Genomic DNA, 17,739 nt, shown 5'->3' on the forward strand with positions numbered 1-17,739 from the left:
AAGCATCACTGACAGGCAAACAAACGGAAGCTTTAATGGACTTTCTCTGTAGTGGATTAAGTAATTTTCTAAAAATAAAAATAAAAAATAAAGCGGCATGAAACATACTAAAATTAAAAGTAGAGAATGGCAACTGAGAATTAGAAATGAAAACAAGTACAGGTTCCCCTTTGAAGTGGGTTTAAGCGCTTACTCAGCAACAAATTCTCAGAATAACCCTGTGATGTTGAAATTATGAAATCAAACTCTTCAAATGTTATCTTTATATTTGTGCAAAACAACTTTAAGTTATCAAGATGAAACTTCGTCAGCCTGCAAACAGCAACACGCATTTCATCATCACGGTCACCTGCGAGCGATTTGCGTAAAACAAGGAGGACCTATAATAATAATGATCATAATAATAATAATAATAATAATTGTCTAATATGACAGAACGTGTTAAAACAAGTACAGCGGCACCTCGGTGCAGCACTCACCCACAAAGTGAGGTGTACAGAAGAGAGGTGGGGCGGGTGGATGAGGAAAGCGACGTGATTGGCACAGAGAGGAAAGCGTCTGGGCGTCCCGGTGACCCCACCCGGAGCGCTTTAAAGGCCGATAGATGGCAGCTCGTCATCCTCCCTCAAGCAGAGAAGCGAGCCGGTGCACGGAGCGGACAGACCGGAATATTCTCAGGATATCTGGCTGAATGAAAAACTGTAATGAACTGAATAAGATGATCAACCAGCTGGGGATTTTAGAGCAGAAGATTTGAAAGGCGAATATTCGGCTGAGAAATTTCTATAAGGCAGAGAGGTAAGAAGTTTGCTGAACGCAAGTTGGGCATTACAGATTATTTTCCTACAGGTTTTAGATTTTAAACTACACAAACATTTAAACTAAAACTGTTTTAGCCTTGTCTCTTTTGTTTTTGTCTTCGCTTACATCGTGTTCCAAACTTCCTGATAGAAATGATTCCCAAAGTTCAGCGATCTCGAAATAAACAGTGGCAGCGGTCAATAACAGCACGTGTTTGCTCGGTTTCCCTTTATTTCTGACTGTAAAATAACACGCAGTTATAGGATTTGTCAGAAGATCCCTCGGTTCCTCTCGGTGTGTTACTCCATGTTGTTAATTTTCCGTAGGTTAATGATTCCCATTCGCTCTCTCTGCCTTTTCAGTTTGTAAATGGTGATGGATTGACGCCACGCATACAGAACTACGGCCCCAAGGCACTCTTTAGTAAATGCAGTATAACTCATAAATCCACGGCAATTAGCATAATTAGACTTAAATCAGAGCCCGAGGCATCGTGACATTGTCCTGAAAGAAGAGCATTATGTTGCATTTTTAAGCTGTAGATGTGGGAAAACTAGCAGATTACATACTTCCAGCCAGAGGCTCATTTAGCAAAATAATGCAACGAAACAGCCAAAAAGCGAAAGAAAATATTGTATTAGTTACACGGTTTCCTCTCAAACAGTGATTTATACACACACACACACACACACGCCCACCGGGGCCCACGTTTCACGTGTCAGGCCTGATGATAAATTAATAGTCCTGTATAGTTGAAACCTATTTGCACCAACATTAAACAGGAGTCCAACCGGGGATCTTGTGCATATTTCACCGCAGACCTGTCACACGTCGCCGTCAGCCTCTAGGCGCTTGGAACCGGCCTGGGACCCGCCACAGATTGAAATAAACGGCTCCCACTCGAGGCGAACTCACAGGGAGCAAAGTAAATATTTTCCCGCAATTCTGCCGGTGCAGACTGCAGAGGTTTGGCAGCGATTACCGTGAACTGCGAGCGCGGAAAAATAAACCTTGAAAATATTATTATTAATAATAATAATAATCATGATTATATATATTCAGTGTAAAAGCTCATTTTAAACCCAGACCGTGGATAAAAAATACTGAAGATAATTTTCACTGGAATATTTTTGGATATAAATTAAACCACTTTAATTTATAATAATAATAATAATAATAATAATAATAATAATAATAATAATAATACATACTTATATTATAATAATAATAATAATACATATCTGTATTATAATTCAGTAATAATGATTTTACAGAACTGTATTACAATTATAATAATAATAATAATAATAATAATAATAATAAGGTAAAATCACCACAAAAAGCCACAGAATAATGCAACAATCCAAAAAAGCCGATATTGAAAATTCTACTTTATACACTACATTAAAAAAATACATTTGATCTGAAACAACACTTTATATTAGCAAAATACAAAGCAGATTATTAGCAATGAGATCAATGGAGAATCTATTTTACGACTTTTCTCAACACTAAATTGAACAAAAAGTGTTTGGTGCTGGGCTCTTTAATAAAAAATTGAAAAATCTTAATCAAATGTAATATAAAAGTTATCGATTTGCTAGTTTCCATGTTTTTGTTGATATTTTTGACTAAATTGATTTCGTTTCTTTCAGTTTTTCGTTTTACTTTGCTACATTTGTGCGGATCTAACGACACACATGAAAGTTCTTTGAAAATTTTAACTGTATATTTTCTCATAAATCATTATCAGTTATTCGCTTTGTTATTCTTTTATAAAATGAACCATCTTCCCTTTGGCGGGAGTCTAAAGCTTGTCTTTCACCTGTTGCCATTTAATTTCCTCCTCTCGGAACAAAGAAGCACACAAAAATAAAAAATAAGAAATGGCCTCCTGGAGCTTAAACTTTTCTTTAGAAGTAAGTTTGTTTGTTCCGAGGCCTGAAACTCACAGCAGCTTGTGACTCTTCAGTCAGCTCGCCGGTCATGCAGCACTACGGAGTGAACGGCTACTCTCTGCACGCCATGAATTCCCTGAGCGCCATGTACAACCTTCACCAGCAGGCGGCGCAGCAAGCACAGCACGCGCCTGACTACAGGCCCTCGGTGCACGCGCTCACTCTCGCGGAGAGACTGGCTGGTAAGACTCAGTTGCTCATTTTCTATCCCAAATCGTCACTTCCTCCCGTTCTTAAATATAAGTTATTATATTTATGTGACCCTGGCACATGAAGGTGCTCGCGTGAACGTTTAGCTTGTCCCTAAATTAAACTGGTCATGTTTCTTGTTTCTCAACGGTTGTACATTTCAAGACATTATCCTTGAGGCCCGCTATGGCTCCCAGCACCGAAAGCAGCGACGCAGTCGGACAGCGTTCACCGCGCAGCAGCTGGAAGCTCTGGAGAAAACCTTCCAGAAGACGCACTACCCTGACGTGGTGATGCGTGAACGCCTGGCCATGTGCACCAACCTGCCCGAGGCACGTGTGCAGGTAAAAAAACAAACCCAAAAATGCATTTGTCTAGCAGTCTCGTTTCGCTATTAAAAATGTGAAATAAGGCAGTCACGTGATAAGAATGGTCGTTTTTCGCTGTTTAAGAGTGCTGTGCTCTTTCAGACTCACTATCCTATAAGGATAATCTTACGTTTGTTTTCTTATACAGTGCACTGCTTTTCACCTCTGTTTGAAACTCTGGCATACTCAGATTTAGCCTTTTGTACTTTTTAAAGCCCACCTGCCAAGAGGCTCCCTGATTGGTCAGGTGGATGAGCAAAAAGGTGTTTGCTTCCTAGTTTTTCTCTTGGTAAAAAGCCCCGTAAAAGATCTTGGATAACACAGCTTTTAAGATCATGCTTTAACCATAATTAGACCTAGACCAGAAGCTTCTGCAGAAGTAAATGTTTTAAGAAATGCACAGTCAGTCAGTAGGACTCACTTTTAAGGCAAAACTATCACAGATCAATGCAAAAGCTGTTCATTAAATATCAGAAAAAATATCAAGGTATTCTAATAAGATTCTTGTAAGACTACAGTTTTTCATTGGCGTGACGTTCTAGACCCTGAAAAATCTAAAAATAAAAATGAAATTGGTTAAATGGCCTGCTGTTTTCATTATTTACACGCCTGCTTGAAAGACTGACTGGATCCTTTTCATTAAAACTGTACAACAGGACATTTGCTTTGGTAGACGATGAATTTTCCAGTTTTTCACATGTGCACCACATCAGGGATTTTTTTCCAAAGAGCCATAGTAGCCATACTAAATTTTTACAACACACAAGAAGAAGAATATTAGAAGATTAACTTTTACTCAGGCACTTATCTATTTTTCTATCTGCCAGGTTTGGTTCAAGAACCGTCGGGCCAAGTTTCGTAAGAAGCAGCGCAGCTTGCAAAAGGAGCAGCTCCAGAAACAGAAAGAAACTCAAGGAGCTGCCGAAGGTGCTACAGAGGACTCCAAGAATGATCTCACTACTGCCACTACCCTGGCTCCTGAGACTCGCACTCCTCCTCCTCCCTCCTCCTCTTCATCCTCTCACTCAGAGACAGAGAGGCAGGCAGCAGCACGGCCCCAGCCTGGCGAGATGAGCGTGGAAGTAAACGTCACCTCCCCTGAACCATCAGACAGCGAGTCAGCAGCAGAAGATAATGCTGACAGAGAGGAGGACGAAATAAGAGGAGAGACGAGGGTGAAACTCAGGGAGGAGATTCAGGGGGAGGGGGGACTGCCGACAGGGAGCAGCTCCCCATCCTGTAAACGGCTGAGTCCAAGCTCAGGTAAAAAAAAATACCACATTCAGTTTGTTTTTCTTTTGTAGTCTCTAATCAATTACTTTATTTTAGAAATCCATCCATGTGCGAGATAGTTTTATAGAATTCATTCAAATGGACGGTATATACAGAAGTTATCCACGTCAAAGGTGCGTCAAAACATACTGAAGTCCTCCTTCTCGCTTCCTGTCTTCCAGATTCTCCTTTGAGCTCCCCCGCCTTGCCCTCCTCCAGCAGTGTAAGCAGTGGTCTAGCGCAGAGCAACTCCTACGCTTCGTCTCCTCTCAGTCTCTTTCGCCTGCAGGAGCAGTTTCGGCAACACATGGCGGCCACCAACAACCTGGTGCACTACCCATCGTTTGACATGAGCACGCCGTCCAGTCTGCCCTACCTGGGCATGAACGTTAACATGCCTTCCCCACTGGGGTCGCTGCCCTGCCAGTCCTACTACCAGACCCTGTCGCAGGCTCAGCAGGTATGGAACAACCCACTGTTGCAGGCAGCGCCGGGCAACCTCCCAGGAAGCCTCAACAGCAAGACCACCAGCATCGAAAACCTCCGTCTGAGGGCCAAGCAGCATGCGGCCTCGCTGGGATTGGATACACTCCCCAACTGAAGCTTGGCTGCTCGTTGTACGTGCTTGGTCTCTAGGTCAGGGACTACGCTACAAACTGGAGGCCTAACAACAGGAGGTGACCTAACAACACCTCCTCCTGACCTCTCATGAACCAGCAAAAGAACTTTGTGTGTCCACCCAGAATTCAGAATTACCTCCAAAACCGCAGTAGAACCCTCTCCAGTTTAATGTCAAGATTATTTGCTCTTCAGATGTTGTAATGAGAATCACAAAGTCTGCCCACATTTCAAATTTGTGCTCATACAAATTAATTGCACAGCTGAGATTTTTTGTTTGCTCTTCTGTCGATTTTAAATAAACCCAGTTTCAAAGTATTTGTAAGTACACACCAAAAGAGCATAAAGCATGTTTTAGGGGTTCTCCTTTAACTGAGTGCCAGGGTTGTCAGTTCATGTATTGCCCTTATCCTCAACCATCATTTGAGCATGCGGCTCACTGCTGGGAGCACACGGGAACACAAAGAACATCTCTGCTGGATACACCGAAGAGAAAATAAGATTATGACTTAATGAAAATCCCACCTGGACTGAAGCTGTGACTGAACAGCACTGTTTAGCACTTGCTTGCATTTGACACCACCTGGTCAATAGAATCAGGAAGTTCTAATGCCAGCTGTTCACTATGATTTAAGCTTCTTCTATAAAGTCACTGCAGGAAGGCTTGAACTCCAGAGCTGTCAGTCTCATTCCAGGACAGATATGAAAGATATATATATAAAAAAATCTTATAATCCTACAAGAACTCAAACTATGCATGCTTGTACCCCACTGAAGCATGGCTTATAGCCACATGACATAGTTGACATGGCATTGGCAGCAGGGTAAAGTTCTGATATCAGAAGTAAAGCTCAAATTGGTTACTATAATTTCACAACCAAATACATTTTTCTTGATAGACGACTTTCACAGTCAGAGCTTTCAAGAATCCATTGAGCATTGTAAATATCCTTCAGTATTTGTCCACCTTCCTGAGTAAGGAATACCTCCATGTCTCTTCTTTTTAAAGGATTTAACAGGAAGTAGCCCATGTATTTTCCAGTTTTGGCTTTAAGCAAAGGACCTAACAGAGAAAATGAAGCAAAGAGGAGAATCTGCAGATGAGGCACAGTTAAAAATAATTTCGCACCGCCAACATTTATTTTTGTCAGACTGAACTCACCACTTTTCCTGAGCCGGTGGCTTCAGCTGAAAAATGCACAGGCCAGTTCTCTATGTATTATATGACTGTACATTGAAAACATGTATTTCTCATTTGTTTTAAATGTGAGTAATTTATCTGTTCAATGCAAGGGAATAAATCAAAACATAAGAATGACTTATGTTCACAGCATGAAAATGTCTGTCTGTATTTTTTCATTAACACTTTCAAACCAGCGTAATTAAGTATTTATTAAGAAAATGTGACATTGAGGGAAAAAAATCAATTTCTTCATAAAATACATGATAAAACTCTCATGGGACGAGTTGACAGAAGTTGAGTGAGTCTGAAGAAGACCAGGATATTGAACCAGTTACCGTGCCCTCTCACAGACATTACTTTCCAATGAGAGGAAGTTGGCAACAAAACAAGGGTGGGCTTGGCTTAGATTGTGCAGACCAGAGAAAGTCTAGCTCATAATTAATGGTTTGAAATTTCAGAAAACTTAGCTTCACTTTTTTATAGTAAAAATTTAATTTTAGTTCTTGTTTTATTGAAGACACCTTGATGATCCATAAATAATTTATCCACAGGGGGCCCGCCAGCGTTCATGCTGAGGTTTACACACCAGATAGGGGCGAACCTGCCACTTGTTCACTCACTGCAGAAGATTTAATCCCAAATGAAATGACTGAAGCACAGTGTCAGGCCCTAAAGAGTCTCCCAATCCACCATCCACCCACCCACTCCTTATACGCTCTCTTTCGCTGCTTCCCCTCTTCCCCCACCCTGTCAGCAGACGTTTGGCTGCACCGAAACAGAATGCTTTGCCATAAGAAGATTACCTTTGGTTGGAATATCGATGGATTAAGTAAGAATAGAATGAGATAAAATAGGGCTAAAAGGGTTTCTAGAGTCAGCAAAGTTCAGACACCTGTTTTCCCCCTGCTCTGTCCTGCCCTTTAAATCCACGACCATAAAGATTATATCACTTTCTGACTAGCAAAAGGTAGGTGGCTGTTTTAAAATAGGGCATGGTTACAGCGTGTAAAAATAATTTTGGGGGCGCAAAGATCACTCATTCCAATATCCTTGGTTTATTACTTTAAATATGTGGTCAATTTTCCATGGACATCTGGGTTTTGTGTGTTCCTAAAGATCATGTGGATGTAAGTTATTGGGAATGGTGTGTTTGTGTGTGCTAGTGTGTCTATGGCAGCTAAGCCGCTGAAGGTTTCCAGGAGCTCTTTGATGTGTATCTGGGCAATGCGCTATTAGAGGGATTTTCCTAGTTGACAGCTCAGAGAATGTGTGGAGGAATTGCGATGCCAGCAGGCTAAAAGAATGCTGGAAACAGGATTAGGATCATATTCTGGCAGCTCCTGTCACTTCATCAATGGGCTAAGGTTTCCTCAGTGACAGCCCTCCTTCTCTGCCCGGTTAAAACCTTTAGTGGGACCATAAAAGGGGTGAGAGAGGGGAAAAAACAATGATTGAATGGTGTGCTATGATTTCTGTGCTGGGTTTGCTCTAAGGGCTTTGTGTTGGGAGGTCTGGGAGGACTGCATTGATTTGGAGGGAGGGGTAGGTCAGGGGGATGAGAAAAAGGTTTTTTGGGGGGGAGAGGCTCGAGAAGGGGGGGCTGCTTTTGGTCTTTCTTGGGAGTTTTACATCCAAATCCAAACAGAAGAGCATGTGGAGGGTTTTTACACTGATGCTAGCAGACAGGGACAGCAGTTTCGTGTCCCCTGGGGGACGACAGCAGCAGCAGGTGGGAAGGAAGAAAGCTGTTTCTTCACTTTGTATAAGCCCTGCCTGCCTTTGCAACGTGAAGGCTCTTTCACCTTGTGATGGCACAGCTTCTTAGAATCATGTCTCTTTTACACTTGTAGGCTTTCTGAGGTTAAGATAATGCCTCTGTGTAGATAAGCTTATTTTTGTTTTACAGCGTATAGCCTGTAATGGGCTCCTTAAGTTACACTGAAAACTTTAAAAAATGTTATTAAAACATGCAATTGCATTTAAAGTAAACTTTGCAGTACATAATAAAATGGGAAACCATATGTTAAGCCCAAACCATTACAGTTTTGCACTCTTCATATGTGAGTCTGAACATTGTCATTGGAACTGGCTTCACTTGAGTTGTTGCATCTTTTCCCTGCGCATCAAATCTTGTATTTGTCATTTCTGAACAGTGCCAGAAATGAAACAATATCAAACTGAATATGCTTTAACATTACCTTAGAGAATAATGCTTCTTTGTTAGCAGTGGTAAACATGGAAATGATGATGTCAGTCCTATAGACTGTACATAAAAAGTGGACACAGGAATTAAAAACAGGATTTTGTGTGTGTCATATAACACAGCGGTCTCCAACCTTTTTTGCGCCACGGACCGGTTTATGCCCGACAATATTTTCACGGACCGGCCTTTAAGGTGTCGCGGATAAATACAACAAAATAAAACTGTTACCGAAAAAAGAAGATTTATTCATAACCAGTGTTGGGAAGGTTACTTTTTAAATGTATTCCATTACAGATTACAGAATACATGCCCCAAAATGTATTCTGTAACGTATTCCGTTACGTTACTCAATGAGAGTAACGTATTCTGAATACTTTGGATTACTCAATATATTATCATGCTGTTTACAACTACATGAATGTACTATTGCTGTGATTTATTACTGTTACTGAAGGTCCGCGGCTCCGAACCGTAGTAAAGGGACCTCTGGCTAATACGGTGGGTTCTGTGTCGGGCTCGTAGCCGAAAACTAGCTTTACTTTGTTGTCTGGGTCAACTTTGCTAGCAGAGACAGAGAGAGGCGTTGAAAGGCTGCTCCAACGGAACTTATTGTTTTTGGAGGAAAACACGAACACGGTGTACAGTCGAGTCTTAATAGCTTACTTACAACTGGGCTCGTCAGGCTCTCTTCTTGGCTGCAGTGGTTATTATTATATTTACATGCTTCCAGCTCCCGTTTTTGCTCGATGACAGCTCGTACTTTTCCTTTTTCTCCCTCCCTCGCTCACAGACACATAACGTGTATGGCAGTCCATTCTCCCTGCAGCACGGACTACACTGCCCATGATGCTACATTCTTTAGAGCTATACCTGTAGCATTCTGCCTATTAGCTTAGCACAACAACAACAAAAAGGCCTCTCTCACCCAGGAAACACGCAGAGAGAGAGCGTCACCCTGTAACCATGGCAACCGTAACGCTGCCACCTGGAACAACAGAACGTAGCTGTCAAACAAAACCCAAACAGTCCTGACCCGCCACAATATGAAACAGGGAAGTACCACTGTGTAATCCATTTATTTCAACAAAGTAACTGTATTCTAAATACCACCTTTTAAACGGTAACTGTAACGGAATACAGTTACTCATATTTTGTATTTTAAATACGTAATGGCGGTACATGTATTCCGTTACTCCCCAACACTGTTCATAACACACGTGAAAAGACCCAGGAAAACCGAGTAAACGATAAAAACAATAACAAAATAACGCTGAAAACCGATAAAAACCCTGAAAACTATACATTTCACACCTGAGCCTCAACTCTCGCGGCCCGGTACCAAACGACTCACGGACCGGTACCGGTCCGAGGCCCGCGGGTTGGGGACCGCTGATATAATACAAACAGTGTTGGTCAAGTTACTTGAAAAAAGTAATTAGTAACTAATTACTGATTACTTCTCCAAAAAAGTAATCCCATTACTTTACTGATTACATATTTTCAAAAGTAATTAGATACTTAGTTACTTTTTAAAAACATGATACACCACCTGAATACAGCGGTCATGTCAGTGGGGGGATCCGGTGCTTTGTCTATGAATGTCACATTCCCGTGGCAGCGTGCTCGGTGCTCGCTCAGATTTGAAGTTTAATTTTTCACTGCAGAAAGTAGTTTTCTTCCCACGTGCGTACAGCGGACGCTAATTTTTTTGTCACTTTTTACAGACTAAAACTTAAAGTAATGTAAGTACGTCCACACTTTAAACGCTGCATGGTCGTACTCTCTCCCGTGCTACATATTATCCATTGTTGATCTGCACATGTCTGTCACACGTGCTCACGTTATTGTCAGTTTCAGTTTTCAGTTTTTCATTTGTCATATGAAAGTTAGCACAGGGTCAACATTGCAATGAAATGTGTTTGACGAGCAGCAGTCACTCAGCAGCATGATACAGTAGGAGAAAATATAATAAAATATAATAAAATAAAATAAAATATAAAAATACAAAAATAGTAAGGAGCAAAATATTAGAGAGACGTGGTAAAAGAGAAAAGATGACTAAATATATATGTATCTATAAATATAAATATATGTACACTAGTGATTAAATAAGAAAATCTTGAAAAGAAATATGACGGGAGGGCAGATGGGATATTGCACAGGAATGAGCAGCAGAAAATTACAGTATTGCACTTTTAAATATAAATATCAATAATAATAAAGTGAAGTGACCAGTGCAGATTATACAGAGTACTTGTCATGAGACACTCTCACAAATAAAATCACGACGGTTTAGTAACGCAGTAACGCAGTGTGCTTACGGGAAAGTAACAGTAATCTAATTATTTTTTTGGCAATAGTAATCCCTTACATCACCTTACATCATCAACAAAGTAATCGGATTACAGTAACGCGTTACTGCCCATCTCTGAATACAAATACTGAATAAGCTTAGCAAAGTGTTAAAGACATTTAACCACGTGAAGGGTTCATTTTCATAGTGTTTCACCGTCCCAATAAATATAAACTGTGTAAGTTCAAAGAAAGAACACACACTGAGCGTCACGGTTTCTTTGTCAGTAGCCTACAAAGGCAACTTTTATTGTTACAGCACCCACATCACAATATGATTTATTTACAGATGTGGACATGGCACACTCACACAGGACGAACAGCATAAGTAGCTATAATGTGCTAAATCCTTGATCCCTCATCTCTGGTGAAAAATCTTTAAATTGCCCTTTGAACATATCACACGCTCAAGTAAGTCATTTATGCGCTAAGCTGTATATTTTCAGGATTTTTAAGTGCATGTTCTCTAGTTGGGCCTCAGGCTGCGTTGAAGAATAGCTACTCCAGCTGGGATTACAGGGTGGTCTCCGGGATGCATCTTGGACCAACTGCCACTGTACAGCACCACGAAAAAACACCTTCCCCCAAAGTGAAACTCCACACTTTGCTCACCCATGTGAAACAATACTTTCACAATACCACAGGAGTTTGATTGTTGGCGACAAGTTATATAATGCTAGGAATTACAGACTAGCATGCAAATGCTAAATCCTCCTCTCTTTCTCCTGAGAAGTGGATGAGACGGACTGTATCTGCAGGCTTCACTCTGGCTCCCAAGCTTTGTGCTACAGAGACGCTCTCCTTTCTCCCCCTGACTTGGGTGATAATCCTGACACGCACTGTCTGCATTTTTTACTGTACGCATTTAAGCGCATTTGCAGAGCATTTATCTCTCCAATGTAAACCAATTTGGCTATAAGGGCCTTGGGCCAAGCAAGGCGCTGGAGGGAAGAAAGGAAAACCCAAACCTAGCAGATGTGCAGAGAAAGGAGGATGGGAGAGTTGGCAAAGATGCGGGGGTTGATGAACACGTGAAAGCAGCAAAAAGGGAAAAGCGGAACCACGGGAGAAAAAGAGCATTCGTTGTCCGAAGGGTAAGCTTTTGAAACTTGGGATAGGGGCCTTTAAAGCCGATAGAACGTGGATCACTGAATTGTTGAGTCACAGAATCTGAGAAAATCATATGAAGCTCCCAGTTAATCCTGTCATAGTGAAATCAGTGGGCATACTTTAGGGATCCCAGCCCCATCTGAAGAATTTTGAAGCCTGCAGTATTGACAGAGCTGCTGTTTGATACCGCCTATACACCTGTATCAGCTGTCTGTTAATCTGCCTTCCCCTCCTCCCACTAGTCCTCCACAGCGTGCCGCCACTGCTGGTAGTAATGGCTGATGAAATGGACCAAGGACCTAAAAGCTGCCAATCTTGCTGCTTCTTGATGTCGCCTGTAAGTGGCTCTGGTTGCAGGATGAACTTGTCACTTTGATCATCTGAAAGGCAGGACTCCTGCTGTGTCAAACATTACTTCCTGCAATTCTGTGGAGCCATAAAGACTATGGGCTCCTTGGTCCCTGAAATGGGACATTAAGACAGAATCATCCTAGTTTAGTTGTGGTGATATCAAGGTGTTTTATTTGCTGGCTCACAGGCAGGGTCTGAATGTGTTTGGATGGCTTTTAAAGTACCTGATCTTATAGCCTAAGGTTCCTGTAAATGAGGTGTTTGCTGCTCTTATCAATGAGACGTTACATGAGAATAACACCTGGCACTGTCTTGACTGTGAAGACCACTGGATGCTTTCACTAGGTGATTACAACAGGTTCCTTCTCTTTCACTTATTTTCTTTTTCAAGTTTTGGTGCTATATTCAGTAGCTTTTATGAAAACATTATGGTATTAATCCTTAAGACTATGATTAGCAAATGCACAGGGTTTTGTTAATCACTTTAAAAAGTGTAAAAACTAGTTGCTGTGTTGGCGATGCAGATGTATATACGTTTTTTTGGACAGTTGCAATCACACACCTGTTCAAATTTAGAAAGGAGCTGTGCAGAATTCACAGTAAGAACTAAGTTACAGGAAATGACAAAATGTACCAGGATTAAAATGTAATTTTACGGCATATGTGTATTACAAGCCTATGTATGCTACAACAAGATACAACAAGGTATGAGCTTTATTGGAGTTTCCCCATCTGTGCACTACCCGGTATCAAAAACACTGATGTGATAGCTACACCTGCAGCCACAAACCTGTGAAGTCAGAAACACCATGCTCCATCTCTTTGCACAACATATTTCATCTTATTTGCTATTAATTTCTTTCTCCTGTTTTATCAGTGCTGGCGGCTGGGGAAGGGGGTTCTTGCTCAAACCTGCCTGGTTCTCAGCACAGTGGAAACTTCAAACCACATGACACATCCAAAATAATAAAAGCATTGTATTGTATTGTATAATAAGCAGTTATTATACAATAACTGAAGTAGCCATTGTATTACTTATAAACTCATAAGCCTTTGCATTCTCCAAAGAAAATAAATGCTTTTTATTTTCTCCAAAGGTATTGATATTCAACATTTATCCAGGAGAGCTTATATTATCCATCCATTCGCTTCCGCTTATCCTTTTCAGGGTCGCGGGGGGCGCTGGAGCCTATCCCAGCTGTCATAGGGCGAGAGGCGGGGTACACCCTGGACAGGTCGCCAGTCTGTCGCAGGACCAACACACAGGGACAGACAACCATTCACACTCACATTCACAGCTAGTGGCAATTTGGATTATCCAATTAACCTATCCCCACAAGCTGCATGTCTTTGGACTGTGGGAGGAAGCCGGAGTACCCGGAGGGAACCCACGCAAACACGGGGAGAACATGCAAACTCCACACAGAAAGACCCCGGCCTGATGGTGGAATTGAACTCAGGACCTTCTTGCTGTGCGGCAACAGTGCTAACCACCTTGCCACCGTGCTGCCCAGCTTATATTAATTGGGTCAAATTAAAATATTAATTTCGTTGCATCAGCTGAAAACAACAATTTTTCATCTGCTATGATTTCCAAAAAGCAGCCAATAACACCAAAATTTAACTTACTACTAATGTTAGTACTACTAATTTTATCCATTTTTGCAAAATATTAGTGCTAAAATTAAAAAAAAATCAAAGGGAAAAGGTTTCGATAGTATTTTAAAAAATAAAACGAAGATATGGCATAACGACTACACATTTTTGGCAGACTAACAAATATTGTATGTTTTATTTTTTTCACAATGCTGGACGAAAATAATATTTAAATGTATCGTAATGTCTGCAAAATTGTATTTAATAGGCCAATTTGAAATCAGGCACTTGTATGTGTGTGTGTGTGTGTGTGTGTGTGTGTGTGTGTGTGTACCATTACTTCTGTCTCAGATCCTGAGGGATTTATGAACAATGTCAAGTTCCCTCAGAAGACCTGAGACTCTTCACTGCCTCTTAAAGCTTAATGCTCCCTGACTGAGTAGCACAGCAAGAGCCACACACTCTCTCTCTATGTGCCTCAGATAATGCTAAGAACAACCTCTCAATTCCAGCTCTCCTTCTCGCCTAATGTGCCCTCCTTCCTCTATTGCATGCGCATGGCCATTTCCATTCTGTGAAACAGCACTGAAAACGTGGGTGCCTATAATGGAAAACGCTAACATTGTCCCTAATGGTTTCCCATCCCAGGAGAGTTTTAAAACATATGTAAATTTATGTAAGCCTAAGAGAAACACATATTTACAATAGCACGGGGTAATCACAATATGTCGACATGGTGCGCTGGCCTTGGAGATGGAGGCGCCATGTGTCATTAGTCTCCTTTATCTCTTTTCTTTTTCCTGTTATCATCAGTGTAACAATCACTCACAATATGAATGAAAATGATCTGCGCTCATCTGTGGGACAGTGATGGAAAGGCTGAGGTGGGGGGGGGGGGGGGGGGGGGGAGAAGGTAAAGGAAGATGTTTTGTGCCTCGAGGATGCGCGTTTGTGTAGGTGAAGGTAGTTTATCAAATATTGGCACAGTTCAACAGAACAGGGGTAATTCAAAGGACACATAAATCTACCACAAGCTAAACATAATATATGTTAACAGCTGATGTTAGATGTACAGGAAAGAGAGAAAGACGAGTCGTAGTTTCACAGATTTTTGCTGTGGATAAAAATCTAATTTTTTCCCATACAAATCAGTTGAAAGAAAAGCTGTAGTTTTTTGTACCCTGATGTCAGAAGAACAAGCATTACTTTTGCTACAGTGTTTAACGTTTTTGTCCCTCGTGATTACATGATCTAATTTTTCTCTGAAGCATCTGTAGCACCTTTTCATGCTATCGTTCATAAAATATGAAGGGCAACTAGAATCTCACAGGATTGACTTAACTGCACATATCATCTTTTTAAAACCGAGAATGCTCCACTATTTATGACACATTGAGCTCTTATTTACAGGATATACTCAAGTTAACATGTTGCCACTGAAGTCTGCAGCCACTCCTGCGAGACTGAGGAAGAAAACGGGCTTTACTTCTTGCTTTGTTTGTTGTTCCGCTTTCTTGAGTTCATCCTGCCATAGCAGCGCAACACACTGAACCACCACAGACAGACTCACCTCCAGTCACTGCCTGAACACAATAACACAGCAGCTGGACTCACGACAGTCTTCTGCCTCCATCTACTGACAAACTATGGAACTACTGTATATATCTGTGTGACCTCAAGGAGACTAACAAGTGACAAAAACTGTAACAGAATCAGCAGAAAAAAAGATATAAAACTTCTAAATTTATTGGAGTCACCTCATGGTTCAGTTCTCAGTTCTGTGCAGGATGGACCGGCCTTTTACATGCCTGTGTTCAAGGGCCTGTTATTTCATTATCACGTTGGAAATCTGCCTGTGCATGAGTGCATTTATTCTGATGTGAAGTCATGTTAAAAAAACAGAGGTGATATGATTGTTGAAGACTTATGCATCATTTTTACTTATTTATTTATTTATTTAACAGAAAAAATGTTCATTTCAGCTTCAATATCCAAGAGCCAAGACTCTTTATTGTCATTACATAAGCAATACTGCACATGTGGTCCAGCAAATGAGATTTAGATAGCATAAATATACTGACATATTATAAATACAAATAGAATGCTTATACACAATTTACTGACATGTTTTAAAAAGTAAAAAGTCTGAGTATACACACACATTAAGTCAAAGTGTGTGTGTGTGATTTATTTCTATAGCACATCTAAAATAACAGCTGTTGACCTGTATATTGAAAATAATCAAATAACATAAAAACGTAGTACAAGATGACAGAATTTAAGAAAGGAAACATAATATGAGAAAAACTAAGTATAAGAAATCAGACAAGTGAATGTCACTGTGTCGCAGGCAGGATGTGGACCCAAATTGGGGAAAACTAGAACCAGGACTAGGACTCTTCAAGGAACACAGAGGAAACACACAGCATATCAAATTACACAGAATGAGACAGAGGACGCAAGGCGAAACATAACACATGAGACGAGGTACCTTCAAAGTAAGAGAAGAAAAACAAACATGGTGCACACAGACAGGAGCCTACCAAAATAAAACAGGAAGCAACAGGAACAGGTACAGAGACACAGACAGACACACAGACACGACTGGGGAAACATGGATAAACATGACAGTCAGCACGAAGAGGGAAGCAAGACACAAGAACTCACAAATATAAACACAGACATACAGAAAGAGACACAGAGGGCAAACACAAGAGGGAATCGAATAATCAAAAGCTAAACGATGGCACTATAGAATAAACTCAAGACAAACAAAGTGGATTTAAAGTGGACATAAATCATAATACAAAATGACAAGTATTTTGTAGTTGCTGTTTGTTGGTGTCTAAAAGCCGCCTGGAAATAATTTCAGCCATATTGCATGTCATATGGGTTCTGTTAAAACTGTGGAGCGAATAGTGGCCCAGTTTTATTGGCCTGGCATTGGGTGGGATGTGCACCGTCCTAACAAGAAATCCGACCTAAAAAAAAAAAAAAAAAAAAAAAAAATATATATATATATATATATATATATATATTATAGCTCAAAAAAATAATCTTTATTTTACATTTCCGGAAATGGAGACCGAACACACATGCTCAGGTCTGAATGCAGTAGCAGCCAGCATGGTTATATAGTTCTGCAGCACATCACACACACACGCACACACACACACACACACACACATACACACACTCAGTTAGTTCCTCTTTCTTTTTGTGTCTGATTTCCTGAGCAGCTCTGCACTAAACTTCCCCTTTCTAAAGTCTGTTGCCAGGGCGACCTGCCACCCTCTGACCTAGTTTTTGGCTCGTCTGGGCTTGGTTTCTAAAGGCCTCTCTTACTAAAATACATAAAACAATATAATCATAAAATAAGCATTAAAAATATATATCCACATCCCAACACTATCCCTCAGTCTAATGGGCTGAATAAAACTTTAAAGTCCATGATCCGTAAGTTAATTCATGAGGATGAATGCAGTTGGGATGGCTGGTTAGACCCTCTGTTGTTTGCAGTGCGGGATCTGCCCCAGGCCTCAATGGGATTTTCTTCCTTTGAATAACTGTTCATCCGGAAGCCATGGGGGTTGTTTGACCTAATTAAAGAAAACTGTGAGGAAGGTAAAGATAAAGTGCTTGTATTACTCCTTTATTCCACGTCAAACTTACTCACCAAGTGGCAAGGACCCTTCGTGGTCACATGGCGAGCGGGTGACGTAGACCATGAAATGGTAT

The 17,739-nt window shown here is 40.9% G+C and overlaps 1 protein-coding gene across 1 annotated transcript; it reads left to right on the top strand.

Moving 5' to 3' along the window:
• Positions 1-632: 632 nt before the first annotated feature.
• LOC102777809 (diencephalon/mesencephalon homeobox protein 1-A-like) lies at positions 633-6,533 on the top strand. Its single transcript, XM_006809473.3, has 5 exons — positions 633-798; positions 2,774-2,941; positions 3,114-3,292; positions 4,144-4,579; positions 4,771-6,533. The coding sequence occupies exons 2-5, from the start codon at positions 2,788-2,790 to the stop codon at positions 5,187-5,189; spliced, it is 1,188 nt and encodes a 395-aa protein (XP_006809536.1). The 5' UTR covers positions 633-798; positions 2,774-2,787; the 3' UTR covers positions 5,190-6,533.
• The last annotated feature ends 11,206 nt before the right edge of the window (positions 6,534-17,739 follow it).

The sequence above is a fragment of the Neolamprologus brichardi genome, chromosome 23 (assembly GCF_056152115.1).
Source record: "Neolamprologus brichardi isolate AB-2024 chromosome 23, ASM5615211v1, whole genome shotgun sequence".
Classification (NCBI taxonomy): Eukaryota; Metazoa; Chordata; class Actinopteri; order Cichliformes; family Cichlidae; genus Neolamprologus; species Neolamprologus brichardi.

What these genes read in the sequence shown, in the direction of transcription:
- LOC102777809 (XM_006809473.3), top strand. Translation starts at nt 2,788, where the DNA reads ATGCAGCACTACGGAGTGAACGGCTACTCTCTGCACGCCATGAATTCC. An exon ending in TGCCCGAGGCACGTGTGCAG is followed by an intron (nt 3,293 to 4,143) that starts GTAAAAAAACAA and finishes TCTATCTGCCAG; the next exon opens with GTTTGGTTCAAGAACCGTCG. An exon ending in ACGGCTGAGTCCAAGCTCAG is followed by an intron (nt 4,580 to 4,770) that starts GTAAAAAAAAAT and finishes CCTGTCTTCCAG; the next exon opens with ATTCTCCTTTGAGCTCCCCC.